At 44.4% G+C, this 14,254-nt stretch overlaps 1 protein-coding gene across 1 annotated transcript in view; it reads left to right on the top strand.

The window, feature by feature from the left end:
* The window catches only part of KCNAB1 (potassium voltage-gated channel subfamily A regulatory beta subunit 1), a 469,491-nt gene extending 460,618 nt beyond the window's left edge, over positions 1 to 8,873 (top strand). The window contains exons 13-14 of the mRNA XM_052636474.1: positions 3,016 to 3,104; positions 8,784 to 8,873. Of these exons, the coding sequence (XP_052492434.1) occupies positions 3,016 to 3,104; positions 8,784 to 8,873 (179 nt within the window). The remainder of the gene's footprint in view (positions 1 to 3,015; positions 3,105 to 8,783) is intronic.
* The last annotated feature ends 5,381 nt before the right edge of the window (positions 8,874 to 14,254 follow it).

Below are 14,254 nucleotides of genomic sequence, written 5' to 3'. Positions count from 1 at the left end.
AGCTCAAGATAAGTTTTGTGCAAATAAAATAACAGAATATTTGTTAAATGCTTGACCCTTCTGATATTAGAAGGTAGGAGGATCATAGTTGGCAGTAGTCACAGAAAGATGGAAATGGAAGGAGGCTTTAGGGGGGAAGACCATTTACCTAAGTATATGTATGACTATTGCTTTAACCCTCTCTTCTAAAAAACAGATTATGTTTAATGTGATTAGTTAGCATCCCTAGAGCTTTAATGAATGCAGTAACAGGTATTAGCTATTGACCATAAGCAAGTTATTTAACTTGCTATCAGTTTTATCATCTGTAAAATGGGTATAATAGTATATATCTTGCAAATGTGTTGAGTAAAAGGAAATTATCTATGTAAAGCAGAGTAGGCTCAGTAAGTAACTAGTGAAGATGAGAATGAAGATGATGATGGTTTTGCAAAGAATCAGACACCCTGTGCTAAAACTGTGTCCACTCTTAGCCATCATATATGGTCAGAGGTATAGGCACAAAGAAAAACACCTGTTCTTAAACCATAGCCATAAATATGGTTGTTAGGTGGTAACATGGAAGTGAGTATTGAATATAGCTCTGAAAGAGACAGAAGAATACTGTCTTTCTAAAGAGAAAATCTTTACAACATTTAGACTTTCACTAAATGTCAGATGTACATGACTCTTTACAGAGTCTAAGTTAAAACATACTTTTTTTCCTTTTCCTCTGTCTGTGCCCCCAGGTGTCTTTCTTGCCTGTCATTTTTTTTCTTTTCTTTGTAAACAAGTAGTTTTGTTTTTAACCACAGAACTCTCAAACCGAGAGGGAAATTATTTCCAGGCATATTACATTTGATCTAGTAGAAGTGTGGGGGAAGGGGAGATCCTCTGGCAGAAAACAAGCTACTTGAGCCCAACTGTGGGCTGGTTCCCACGTCTCACATCTGCATAGGAGCCAGCATGCACACTTTGTTCATAAAGAGGCACTCTGGATGCGCCTGTAGGTGACCCCTGATTAGATGCTGGTTATCCAGAATCATCTGTTACCCCTGGTGTTGGGCAGCCCTGCCCAGTGATTTCTCCTACGCCTGGCTGCCCACAGGGGAATCAGCTGTTGCTGACATCAAGTAGTTTACGGGCAATAATTTTCCCAGTGCCCTGCTCAGAACTTCCACAAGTGCCAAAAAAGAGTTCTAAGTGCAAAGCAGGAAATAAAGCAGCCAAAAAATAATTTAAAAAAAAAAGCCTGGGATCACTTGGCTTGTTGCCTTCATCAGGCATTATTTTGCCCATGTGGAAGGATTTAGTGATTGCCTTAAAAGGTCTGAGCATGGTAACAGCTTAACAGCATCAGTTGGTAGCACAGCCTGAGCAAACAGAGGGAGGAGAGCTCTCAAGGGATGCCCATCAATTATTCACGCCCCCATTTACTCAACCAACATCTAATAAGCACCTACTCTGTGCAGGTGCTGGGCTGGGTGCTGCAAATAACACACATCTCACACTCTGGTGGACAAGTCAAGAAAGTAATGGATAATTTTAACACAGTGTGATGATAAAATGTGTTAGTCACTCAGTTATGTCTGACTCTGTGTCCCCATGGACTGTGTAGCCCGCCAGTCTCTTCTGTCCATGGAATTCTCCAGGCAAGAATACTGGAGTGGGTTGCCATTCCCTTCTCCAGGGGATCTTCCCAACCCAGGGATCAAACCCGTGTCTCCTGCATTGCAGGCGTATTCTTTACCATTTGAGCTACCTGGGAAGCCCAACTGAGAAGGGCATTGTAGCGGTGGGAGGAGGGAGGTAACATGTAGGGGTGCCAAACCCAGCCTGGGACTCAGGGAAGGACTTTGGGAGAAGGCTGTGCCTATGAGGAAATCCAAATGATTAAGTAGATATTAATGAGGCAAAGGCACATTCCAGACCAAGGGGACCGCTTAAGCCAAGGGCTGGAGGAGGAGAAACAGAGCATGATATTTGGGGATGGAGAGGATTCACAGATAGTGCTGCTGACACACAAATGTCAAGGCAGGGAGTGAGGAGACAGGAAGCTTAGACCAGGGATTGAACCCACATCCCGTGTGTTGGCAGGCGGATTCTTAACCACTGGACCACCAGGCAAGTCCAGAGGCTTATTTTAGAATGAGAGAAATTTGATTATGTTTTCTTGATAAAGAGGAGAACAGTAAGAAATCAAAAATCCATGAGAACAAAACAGGAAGAGAATAGTGAATCTAATCAAGTCCAAGAAAAGGAAAAAGGAGTGGGATCAGCACAGTGTGGCTTTGAACAGACATGACCCCATAGCCTCTGAAACTGGAGGGGTGTGTGTGTGTGTCTGTCTGTCTGTCTGTCTGTGTCTGCGTGTGTGTCTGTGTGTGTGTGTACTTGGGTCCGTAGGCTAATGGGGAATTAAGGGATATCCTACCTGAGGGATTCAAGTTTCTGCACTAAGTAGGAGGCTGGGTCATCTGCTGAAGGCGACAGGGCCAAGATTGAATAGGGGTTTAAGGGTAGAGGCTGCTACAGGTAAAGGTGGAGTGAGGGGTTAGAGGGTTAGCAAGAGAGATGATCTCCACGAATCTCATGTCGGGAAGAGAGGGAGTCCAGACAGGGCTGACAGGTCAGTGGAAACGAAGGATCCAGATCAGATACCCAAAGTCTACAAGGACTCCACATAACAGATGAGGGGAAAGTGGCAGCATGAATGAGATGGAAAGACAGTGGGAACAGGAATCCGGACGTTCAGCCATGAGCTGTGTCAGGTGTCTTCAGGAACAGGGCTGTGTTCCTGGACTCTATGCCCAGTGGGGCAGAGGAGGCCTAAGGCCACAGTTCACATGCACGGATTCTACCAAGTCCTCCACACGACAGGGGGCGCTGCTGAAGCTCTTAATCCCGGAGTGCACCTCCATCCTCCCACATAGTTAACACGTTTTGGTTGAGACAGAGGAAGCTGCAGATGGTGTTTGCAAACTCATCAACAGTCAGAAGTGCTTTGCCTTGCTGACCCGGTGCTCTCTCTTCCAGCGTGGTGCCTGAGAAACGAGGGTGTGAGTTCCGTTCTCCTGGGATCATCCACTCCTGAGCAGCTCATTGAAAACCTCGGTGCCATTCAGGCAAGTACTGCAGCCCCTGCCACCCAGCTCCAGGGAGTCTCCTGCTGCCTTTGAGGCTGTCCCCGGCAGTGTCCTGGCTACACGCCACCCGCCCACCTCTGTCCTTCATCGCCTCAGGGCTGAGTTGCATGACAGCCCCGATACAGGGAAGGGGGGAGAGGAGAAATGGGCACAAAGGCAAAAGAAGCCACAGAACTTTCACAGTACGTGGATCCAGGAATGTCCTCTTCTTATTAACAGTCTCCTCCACGCTTATTTCTTGGGACGGTTTGTGTCTGTGGACAGTGTGTTTTAAGACCCAAGCAGTGTTACACTTGGCAACTGGGCTCCCAGGTCTAAGCATGAAAGCCTTCCCTATAACTGGCTTGAAATGGAGCAGCCACGTATTCACTTTTTTTCCCTACAAATATTTATTGTCAGTCTGCAGTATGCCAAGCCCCTCTTTTCTGCTCTCCTAGTACCCTATAGTCCTCTCTCCATCACAGCACTTAGGTAGTATAATTGCTAGTCTCCCCTGAGGTCAGAGACCTGTGTCTTTCTTGCTTCTCCATTGATTTTCCAGTTCCTAGGACTCCATGGCCCTTAATCAACTCTAGAAATGCCTATTGAATCAATGAATGTTTGCCACACTGAAGACAAATAGGTTCAGAATTCCAGGATCACCTCTCCCTAATAGTGGTTTCAGGAGCATCCACCCCCACTTTCTCCCCTGCAGGGAGTGCCAAGCCTGGATGGTGCCTGAAGTACCCAGGAAGCCTGTGAGGGCAGCAGGAAGGGAAGAGAGTGATGTTCTGGGAGTCTTGGAGAGGGGTGGGGTTGGTGGCTGTGGTGACCATCCCATCCCTAAAGGCCACATTTCAGTCCTGAGCCTGCCTCATGCTCAGCCCAGCCAGGGGCCGCAGAAACGAGCACATCCACAACTCTTGCCACAGCCGTCACCTGCCCTAACAGCTAGGGTAGTCTGCTCACTGGGTAACAGAACTGTCTTAACAGCTTCTCATCTGTCCATCTTTCCCCGAAACCAGCCCTTAGCCCTGTTTCGTCTCTCAGAAGGAAGCAGATGGAGATGGGGACAAACTAAACTTAAAAGGTTTTAAAACTCTTTTGAAAAAACAGCCCTGAATATGCTGGAGATCAAGGTGAAAACCTCCTACCCATCATCCCCTTTCTTCGGGCTGTGCAGCTGGGTAAACACCCGTGCCTCTCTGGTTCTGAGAAACCCCCCGCCCCACAACCCTTCCTGGATTGTGGGGTTCCCCGTCTCTGCCTGGGGAATGCTCCTCTTATGAAAGCCACCCCCACCTTCTCTTATTTTCACTTATGCTTTGGGAACAGATAAAGGCTACACAATGAGGGGGAGGAAACAGAGGAACAGTCTATACACAAAGGAACTGAAGTGCAATACAGTGATTTCAATTCCACTAATAATATATTGAGCAAAGTCTGAGAGACAGTGAAGGACAGGGAGGCCTGGCGTGCTGCAGTTCATGGGGTTGCAGAGTCAGACACGACACAGCAACTGATCAACAAAACATATTGAGTGCTTATTCTGTGTCTGGCACCATGTTAGGCAGAGAGCGTTCTAAGCACAGGTCACTGCCCTCAAGAGCTCACGGGCTGCCTGAGAAAGAGTGAATTAAGCAAGCTTGCTCTGTAGCTGGCACTGGGCACACCACAGAAAAGCAGACCACGTATCACCCAACCTGCAAGGAGCTGACATTCCAGTGGGAGAGGCACATAATAGACGTATAATTTCAAGTGAGAAGGGATAAATAAATAAAGACAGACGGTGTTTTAATAGAGACCAACTGGGAAACAAGTGAGCCCACTTGAGATAATGTCCTTGCCAAAGGCCCCTTTGGAATATGTATATTCTGAAACCTGGAAGCGGAGGACACAGCATGTGAAAAGCCCTGCAAAAAGCAGACATAAGGAAGAGCAGTGTAGAGGCCCTGAGATGGGGAGTGTGTGTGTGTGTGTGTGCGTGTGCGTGAGCTCAGTCGTTTCTGTGACGCCTTGGACTGTGGAGTGTGTGTGTGCGCGCGCACTCAGTCGTTTCTGTGATGCCTTGGACTGTGGCCCACCAGGCTCCCCTGTCCATGGGATTCTCCAGGCAAGAATACTGGAGTGGGTTGCCATGCCCTCCTCCAGGGGATCTTCCTGAACCAGGGATTGAACCCGTGTCGCCTGCATCTCCTGCAGTGGCAGGCAGGTTCTTTACCAGTAGGCCATCTGGGAAACCTGGGATGGAAAGGCACTTGGCTTTTCTCCAGGGAGCACAAGCCTGAGGCTAATGTGGTCAACGTGCAGTGAGCATAAAGGGTGGTGACCACAGGCAGGGAACAGGTCACACAAAACAGAACGCTAGAGCAGGCAGAGTTTTGTACTACTCATAGGAAATCCTTTGGAGGGTTTCAAGAGAAGGGATACACTGTTATTTGAATTTTTAAAGATTGCTTTGGCTGCTGTGTGAAATGCAAAATGAAGAAAGTCAAGGATGGGTTATCCAGGTGACAGGTGATGGTGGCTGGACTAGCAAGGATTCCATAGGTTTTGGTGAGACATGGCTTGCGGATGGCTTGGCAAGAAGAGGGAGGAGTTGAGGATTCCTATCATGCTAATGGAGTGATCACTGTCATTCCAAGGGGAGGCTAGTACTGCTTGAGATGGTACCTACGGAAAAATAAAGCGGTAACTCCTGGCTTGTGGGAGTTCTTCAGATAGCCAAAGATATATTTCAGAGAAGAACTGAGTCCGTAATCTTCCCAAAGCATTTCCTCCCTAACTCTGGCTGTTAGCAGGATGGGGCTTTCGTGCTCTAAGGGTAAGAGAAAGGGGGTGTTATCAAGCAGGGAGCTGTTACCTGGAGGGCTTACTGTCCCCTCTCCCTTCCTACCCCACCTCCCATGAGCCCAGCACCAGAGATTCCGCCCTTGGCAAGCTGTGACTGGGCCCCTCCATACAGTGAGAGTAGATTGGGTGGCTGGGGGCTACCAGCAGTGGTAGGTGAGATTGAATAAGAGTGGAGTGTCTGGGGCTATAAAGAAGGAAGTTTGTAATGGGCAAAGGAAGGCAGCTGCTCCAAGGAATGAATGTGCCTAAGGTGAGCATAACCTGGAGGGGCATTTATCAATCAGGGCCTCAACAGATCAGACTGGAGAGAAGCCACAGCTGCAGGCAGCCCTCCTGCACAGGTCCCCATCCTCCAGCCTTAAAGCCCCTCTGAGGTTCCCCACCACCTACTCAGAGAAGTCCCGGCTTCTCAGCAGTCGGGCCTTCCCATCATCTCCCCCCACCCCCACCCCTTCGCTTACCTCCCCCAGGATGTCCTAATCCCCAGAACAGTGGTCCTCCACCTGCGGTATCCACCATCCCAGACTCCCAAATCCTGCTCCATCCCCCAGGTCGAACTCGACAGTGACCCAGTTCTGGGAGGACTTCCCTAATACCTGCCAGCCCTGCAGTGCCACCCAGACCCTTCCTCACCTAATTGCTGCAGTCACGATAACACTATGCCTGCAAAACTGCTAGCTCGTGGGATGTTTGTGTGATCTGTAGATGAAAATGTTTTCAAATAGTTGCCAACATTAAAAAATGGGGCAACTTCACATAAAATGCTGAATGTGTGACTTCTCTTGAATATTTAGGTCTTGTGTGTATATCGATATATACACACACACATATATACACACATACGTGCTTATGTATACATATATATATTTCATGTTTTATTCAAGTACTTTATGATTTCACTTTTCTGATGTTTAGATCTCTTATTGGTATAATAAATGAAGAATCCTTTTCCTCACATGGCTAACCCACTATATTTTAGACACAAAACTTCTGACAAGTCCAGTTTCTAGATTTGAGTTTCACTGTTGTCTCACTCTAAACAGCACAATAGTTTAGATCCTCTGAGGCTCCAGAGCTGGTGGGAAACCAAACTCTCCTTTAGCTTCAGAGAGGAAAATGTTACAGAGCAGTGAGGAAAGAGCTCTGCCATCCAACCAAGCCCTGAGGGTCCTGAGGCGAGCACTGAGTGGAGACAAGGTCACCCTGGCCAACATGACTGCAGCGGAGGGTGAGGCTGAAACCGCACAGTCGGTCACTGTGAATGTATTTCACCACGGTCTCCACACAGGGTCAGACTACTCTTGCAAGAAAGTCTGCCTTTGTCTCGTCTTGTGGTGCAATGCATGCCCTTGGCCCACTTCGTGCAATAAACACTAGCCGGCCCTAGATGAGCTCATCCTTTCCCAGGGCTTCAGTGAGCATGACTGTGCAAATAACTCACAAATTCTCACTACCACTGAACTCCACAGCTGCACTTCTGGTTGCCTGCAAGTCACTTCTCCATGGGGTCCTACAGACATCTTCACCACAGTATATCCACCCCCCGCCCCAAATTTCTTATGCTCCTAACTTCTCCTCCTGTGGTCTCTCTACAGTTAGCTACACCAGTATCTTCCTAGTCACCCAGTCTTGAGATCACCACCAGCCTCCAAACTCTCTCTCGAGTCACTCCTTTTCTCCTCCCCCACCACTGTCTTCCCAGGTGATGCCATGGTAAACAATCTGCCTGCCAGTGCAGCAGACACAAGACAACGTGGTTCCATCTCTGGGTCGGGAAAATCCCGTTGAGTAGGAAATGGCAACCCACTGGAGTATTCTCACCTGGGAAATCCCATGGGCAGAGGAGCCTGGTAGGCTACAGTCCATGGGGTCACAGAGTCGAACGTGACTGAGTACGCACACACTACTGTCTAGTTAAGGCTCTTAGTGTCTGGCTACGATTAGAGTATTTCTAACATCTGTATCCCCTTTCCATCTCCTTCCAACTCATCCTTCAGAATACGTCCAGGTGTCTGATGGGGTCATTCACAGTTGAGAAGTCCTGAGAGGTTCCCCACCACCTACAGCATAAAGTTCCAACTCCAAAAAATGGCATTCAGGGCCTTCCATTCTTTACAACTTCCCTCTTCCCATCATCTCCACACTTCCCATACTCTCTCCCCACTTTTATCAGCCCATTCACAGACTTCTCACTTCATGCTCTTCCATCAACCTAGGATGCCAGTTAACCTGCGGCTATCCTTCACCAGGGTTCTGCCCACCAGCTAGAATCTCAGTCTCTAGACCCATGCTGTCCACTGCTGTAGCCTCCAGCCACACGTGGCTACTGTGTGTAAGGCAGCTAATCTAAATGGAATTAAGTGTAAAATGTATTCTCGGTCTGAAAGACTTAAAACATGTAAACCATCTGAATTACATTCTATACTGACTACAAGTTCAAATGATATTTCAACTCTAATGGAGTAAAATATATATTAATTTCACCTGCTTCTTCTCACTTTTATTACTGTGACTACTAGAAAATCTAAAATGACATATATGGCTCTCATTTTATTTCTATTGGACAGAGCTGCTCTAGGTATTCTGTATTTCTATGACAACCAACAATTACGAGCACCTACTAAGGGCCAAGCACCCATACAGGCTCTAGAGCTGCAGTGTGGACAGACAAGGCCCCTGACCTTACAGAGCTTCCTGTCTGCTGGGGAGGCAGCATTTAGTGGTGATTTGTAAACTTATCCAAATCTAGATGACGTCACTTAACATTTAGTACAAAATTCAAGTACCAAGTACTGACTTCATCCTTTGTTCTTCTTGTGCTCTCAGGTCCTCCCAAAGATGACATCACACGTGGTAAACGAGATTGATAACATATTGCGCAACAAGCCCTACAGCAAAAAGGACTATAGATCTTAAGGCAATGCATGGGCCCCAAGGAGCTGCATGGGTAAAACAGCGGTCTATACAGGTACAGGATGGTGTTACTAGCCAGTGTTTTGAATCACTTAGCAGCCCACTGCTCAACCTCTAGTGTCCCTGGATTCTGAGGTGTCTGCTGTCGCTACCACTGTGCACCTGAAATTATGAACATACCTAAAAACTCACAAACAGGAAAATCCATTCTATTTTCTTACCTTGGACTGGAGTCACCTATTCTTACATTGCTCTGTACACCTCATGGTTAGGCAAAGTATATGGCAGGGAAAAGACATATTCCCTTCAGGCACTTAGTAACTTAAAAAAGGTTGGACGAATATATTACAAAATCCACAGATTCAGCGTGGATTGCATCAGAAAGAGGAGGCTATGTTCACTCAGAAGTCTTGCTTGAGAAAATCAGATGAAACAATTTTACTGAATTTTTTTTTCTATTTTCACATTCACGTTGTTTCATAAATTAACTATCTACTTTCATTACCTTTTAGCGTTGGCCTCAAAAATGGCCCTGTATAGCAGTTTCTCCAAAGCGTCTGTTAGAATTCTAGTAATATGTTCATTTACACGGAGAGATGGTAAGAGGATGAAGACCCCCATCTTTAACTAGAGACAGTTCGGTTAATTTATGAAAGCGAGAACTACACTACTACAGAAGCTTTGCTTTGAATAAAATGTACCTGCAATGAAGTATTCATTTTTTTCTACATTTTACTAAAACCTGCTTTATTCTTTTTGACTGCTTGTAAGCACAGCTTCTGCAAGTTTAAATATTTGAGCTTTAAGAACAAATATACACATGCTCACTTTTGTTAAGTAAACCTGTAAAAACACCCAGAAGGGCAAATGTTTGCTGTTTAATTAGCACTGGGATTTTACAGCATAATGCTTGGTGTTTTTAACATGAAAGTAATCATGGGCTTTGTGAAAATGCTGTCACTACTCAACATATGCTGGGTAAAGTAACACACCCAAAGAAAAGCAAATGTTAAAGAACTTCCCGACTCCATAATCACACTATGTGCATTAAACTATATGCATGAAACCTCTCTGCATGGATTAATGGGGCCTAGCCTTGTGGCACTCAGCTGAGGTATACCCAGCCCTGCCACTATTGGCTACCTACATATACCACTAGAGAAAACCTGAGTATACTGTGTGTACCTATAAGGAGAAAACTTTCTTCCAGTTTGAAGGTGTATGTCAAGGGGGGAGGTCCATTATATCTCTATTTGGACACCTGAGCATGTACAAAATTCTAATTTAATTTACTGGCCAACAGGTCCACCCAAGTAGAAATCACTGAGACTTACAGAAGTACACTATCAGCTTAAATGCTATTTTCTGCCCATCATTTCCAGATACGTATTTCATAGTTTTCTAAATCTTAAAATGTTAGTATGAAATACCAGCAAATTTTGGGGTTTTCTGTCCAAAAGTATCAGATTAATAATGGAAATGGATCATTTTTCAGTTGTTCATTGTGTGTTCAATCAATCCAGTGAATTACTGTATGCATAAATGAGCTGAAGTCATCTAATTAGAACTGCAATTTATTTGCTTTGAGTAATAAAAGCATACATGCATTTAATCTCACAATTAGTTTTTATCTGGTCTATCACTAGAAGGCTATATATATATATATATCTCCATCTTTATAAAACAGGCAGTAAGAATCTAAATAAAAATAATGCTGGCAGGTAAGCCTCACTGAATGATACCTAACAGAAACAGCTTTACAAAAAGATTTAAATTGTAACCAACTTTTCTTCTCTTAATGTAGAAAGTGATCAGCTACTAAAGATATTTCTCCTTGGATTTTAGAAATATTCGGTACTAAGGTTAAAGGTTCTCAAACTCATTTAAAAGAACCTGTAGGGACTTCCCTGGTGCTCCAGTGATTAAGAATCTGCCTGCCAATGCAGTGAACATGGGTTCGATCCCTGGTCCAGGAACTAAGATCCCCCATGACGCAGAACAGCTAAGCCCGTGCACCACGGTTGAGGCCTCGCACTCTACAGCCCATGCTCGAGAAGCCACTGCTCTCTGCAACTAGAGAAAGCCTGCACGCAGCAATGCAGGCCCAGCACAGCCAAAAATAAAGATACGTAATTATTAAAAAAAAAAAAAAAACTGCAAATTAAACATTACTGCTTGAACATGGGAACATCTCGTTTTATATTCAAATCATCTGCCATGGTGAATATACTAGATAAATACATTTCACAATTTTATCCTTAAGAAAAATTTCCACATGCACTGTCATTTTCTTCTCTTTTCTGGAAAGACTTCCTTGGCAGAGAACATACCATTCCAAAGGGTAACCTGGGTGGCAGCCAGCCACATACCGAAACTTCAGCCAAGGGAAATAAAAACTAGAAGCCCTGTGTCTGGCTTCCCACTTTAAGAACTGCCACTTCATCTTCATCCATAGTGTGCACCAGGGGTCACCGGAGAGATGTCCGGGCTTCGGCTGGCCTTCACCATCCTTGGGGCCATCCCCTTCCTTGCAAAAGAGGAATCCAGACTTCATGACGTTAAAGGACCCCAACTCATACGCAAGCTGATGGCAGAACCAGGCCTAGAATCCAGTATGTTGTGCTCCCGTCTAGAGGTCTTTCGGGGTGATTTTCTTTTTTAGCTTTAAAGTAACAGTGTGTGACTTTTTAAGTTAAAAAAGCTTGGCTATGGGGACTTCCTGGCGGTCCAGTGGCTGAAACTCCTCACTTCCAATGCAGAGGGCTTGGGTTTGATCCGTGCTTGGTGAACTAAGATCCTTCAAGGCTTGTGGTGCAGCCAAAAAAAAAAAAGCACAACCTTTCACAAGAAATCTGAGTATAAATCCAACCTCTGTATTTGTTAACTTCAAACTTGTTTCAAATTATTCTAGCCAAGTTAGAATAATATACCAAATAGGTCAGGCAGTAAATTTTTACCGGCTAAGAATTATTTCAACCCAAGTTCTTATTAAGTTATAATAAATGAAGAAACTAAAAACAGGGAAATGTAAAATGTTCCAGCACTTATCACACTTATCACAAGGGGTGTCAAAACTGGAATTAAATCACTCTGAATCCCAATTAGAGTAAAGCCTCTTTAATTCTCCTGGTGTTGGATATGGGGTGTTTTTAAGATAAAAATTCTACAGCTGATTTTTACTAACTAAGCCAGATCCAGTATGTCGTAATTCTGTGCGCTAGTCTTTCCAGAGGATGCGGAGAGGGCTGGGGGAAAGGTTTTGCTGCTCCCAATAGTAAAGCACTGCATGGTGAGTCCCTAATGGAAACTGTGGAACCATCAGAAACAGATACACAGGAGTTTATCTAACGGTATAGAAACTGTTACTATGATTAAAAACAAAAAAGTGCCGTAGGAACAATTCAGGAACAAAACCAAATTTTGCTTCCTCACTTTCCTACAAATTATTCAGTTTATTAATTCAAGAGACACTTTACTAAGAATGTAACACTGATGCCCTATTTCGGCACCCCATCTCAGGTATACTGTATTATAACACTAATTTTTTCCCATCTGTACAGGCACTGCCATCTAGTGGCAATTTTTTTACCTGCATGTTAAAAATTACAGGTAAAAAATTGGCCCAACTTTGGTAACAAGTAGTAAATATTGGTGGCTTGTTAAACAGCGATTTTGTCAAATAAGCAGATACATTTGGTATAAACAGCAGGCCACCAGTCAAACTACTGACTCATTAATCAACAGGGAAAAAAAGTTAAAACATAATTAATTCTTATATTAACTCTTACTAACACTTTGCAGGCTACTTCTGACTTTTCCCCCATCCACTCCGTATTATTCAGTGACAGCACGGGTAACAATGTACCAGAGAAAAGTAAAAGACTGCAAACTTCTAGAAGCCATGATGAATTATAATCCTCAGCAGAAAACAATGATGATCTGGGTCACTAGGCAAATGTACTCCTAGCTCATTTTCCTTCCAGGTTCTTAGGTGACCTCCCAAAACTTCCCAACAGATGGAAAGGGAAGATAACTCCTGGTGAATATCTTTCTATAAATAGTGAATGCAACATTTACCTTAAATTCAGAAGTGGAAAACAAAGTTAAGATTAGAAACTGGGAATATATTTCCTTTGAGGTATTGCTTGTAGAATGGGATACCCAAATGGTAAAGTTCGATCCCTGGGTCGGGAAGATCCCCTGGAGAAGGAAACAGCAACCCACTCCAGTATTCTTGCCTGGAAAATCCATGGACAGAGGAGCCTGGTGAGCTACAGTCCCTGAGGTCACAAAGAGTTGGATACAATTTAGCACCTAAACAACAATAAGAACAAACTGCTTATAGAAAGGTACTGAATGTGGTCAAAAGCTAGTATCACCTGTGAGTCCATGACCTTTTAAGTGATGAAAGTTCAGAAGTTCAAACTTTTTCAAATAACGCAAAAACAATCACCTATAAACACACTGGTTAAAAAATGAAGGAGTCTGCTCTTGGCTGGACCCACCAGGACTGAAGAGATCAGTATTTTGTTTACAACTCATTTTGGGAACTTGTGGACTAAAAGGTCAAATCTATGAAAGTCCTCATGGAAAAATGCTGAGCAGTACCAAAACCACTGTAATTCCTTGGAGAGTTTTTAGAATTCCAGAACTAAGATCACAAAAATCACTTTGGTCTCCTACACGTCAATATTCAGGAAAGAGACTCTCTTACTGAACATTCCTCCAGTGATGTGAGACCCTGGTCAAGAGGAAACAATGATTCCATTCTCTTAACAGGTCAAACCAACATGGGAGGGTTGAGCTAACCTCCCTGGACACTCACCCAGGGCTAATGCTACAGAGCTGAACAGTGTGTGCTTTTAACCCCAAAGGACAACTCTCATATGCCTGGGTACTATTTTTAGGCTATTACCTTGGCTGCCTTTATTCTTAGAAAAACACACACACACACACACACACACACACACACACACACACACACACACACACACACACACACACACACACACACACACACACACACACACACACACACACCTTTTCCACAAGCTTCTCTTCTCCCAGTTGGAGAAACCATGTTTTAACTGAGTTATTTCAAATCACAAAGTCAGAGACTTGCAAGCATGATGCTTCTGTTCAGTCCCCCAGAGGGAGACGATTCACTCTGATATTTATGGCTCAAAACAAAAAAAAAGTTGTAATATTGTGCTTGGAACACACAGAACCAGTTATTAACTTCTTGCTACTATTATAAATAATAACAGCTCAGTCCAGGTTACTGTGACCTCTGACAAATCAAGGAAACAAGTTATTTTCTCCTCTTGTGATTATAACACATTGCAACACTTTTTGCCTTTTAACAAATGTCCTGGTACTCTGAG

Source organism: Budorcas taxicolor, chromosome 1, assembly GCF_023091745.1.
Source record: "Budorcas taxicolor isolate Tak-1 chromosome 1, Takin1.1, whole genome shotgun sequence".
NCBI classification, from domain to species: Eukaryota; Metazoa; Chordata; class Mammalia; order Artiodactyla; family Bovidae; genus Budorcas; species Budorcas taxicolor.
This window is presented reverse-complemented; position numbering and strand designations above follow the sequence as displayed.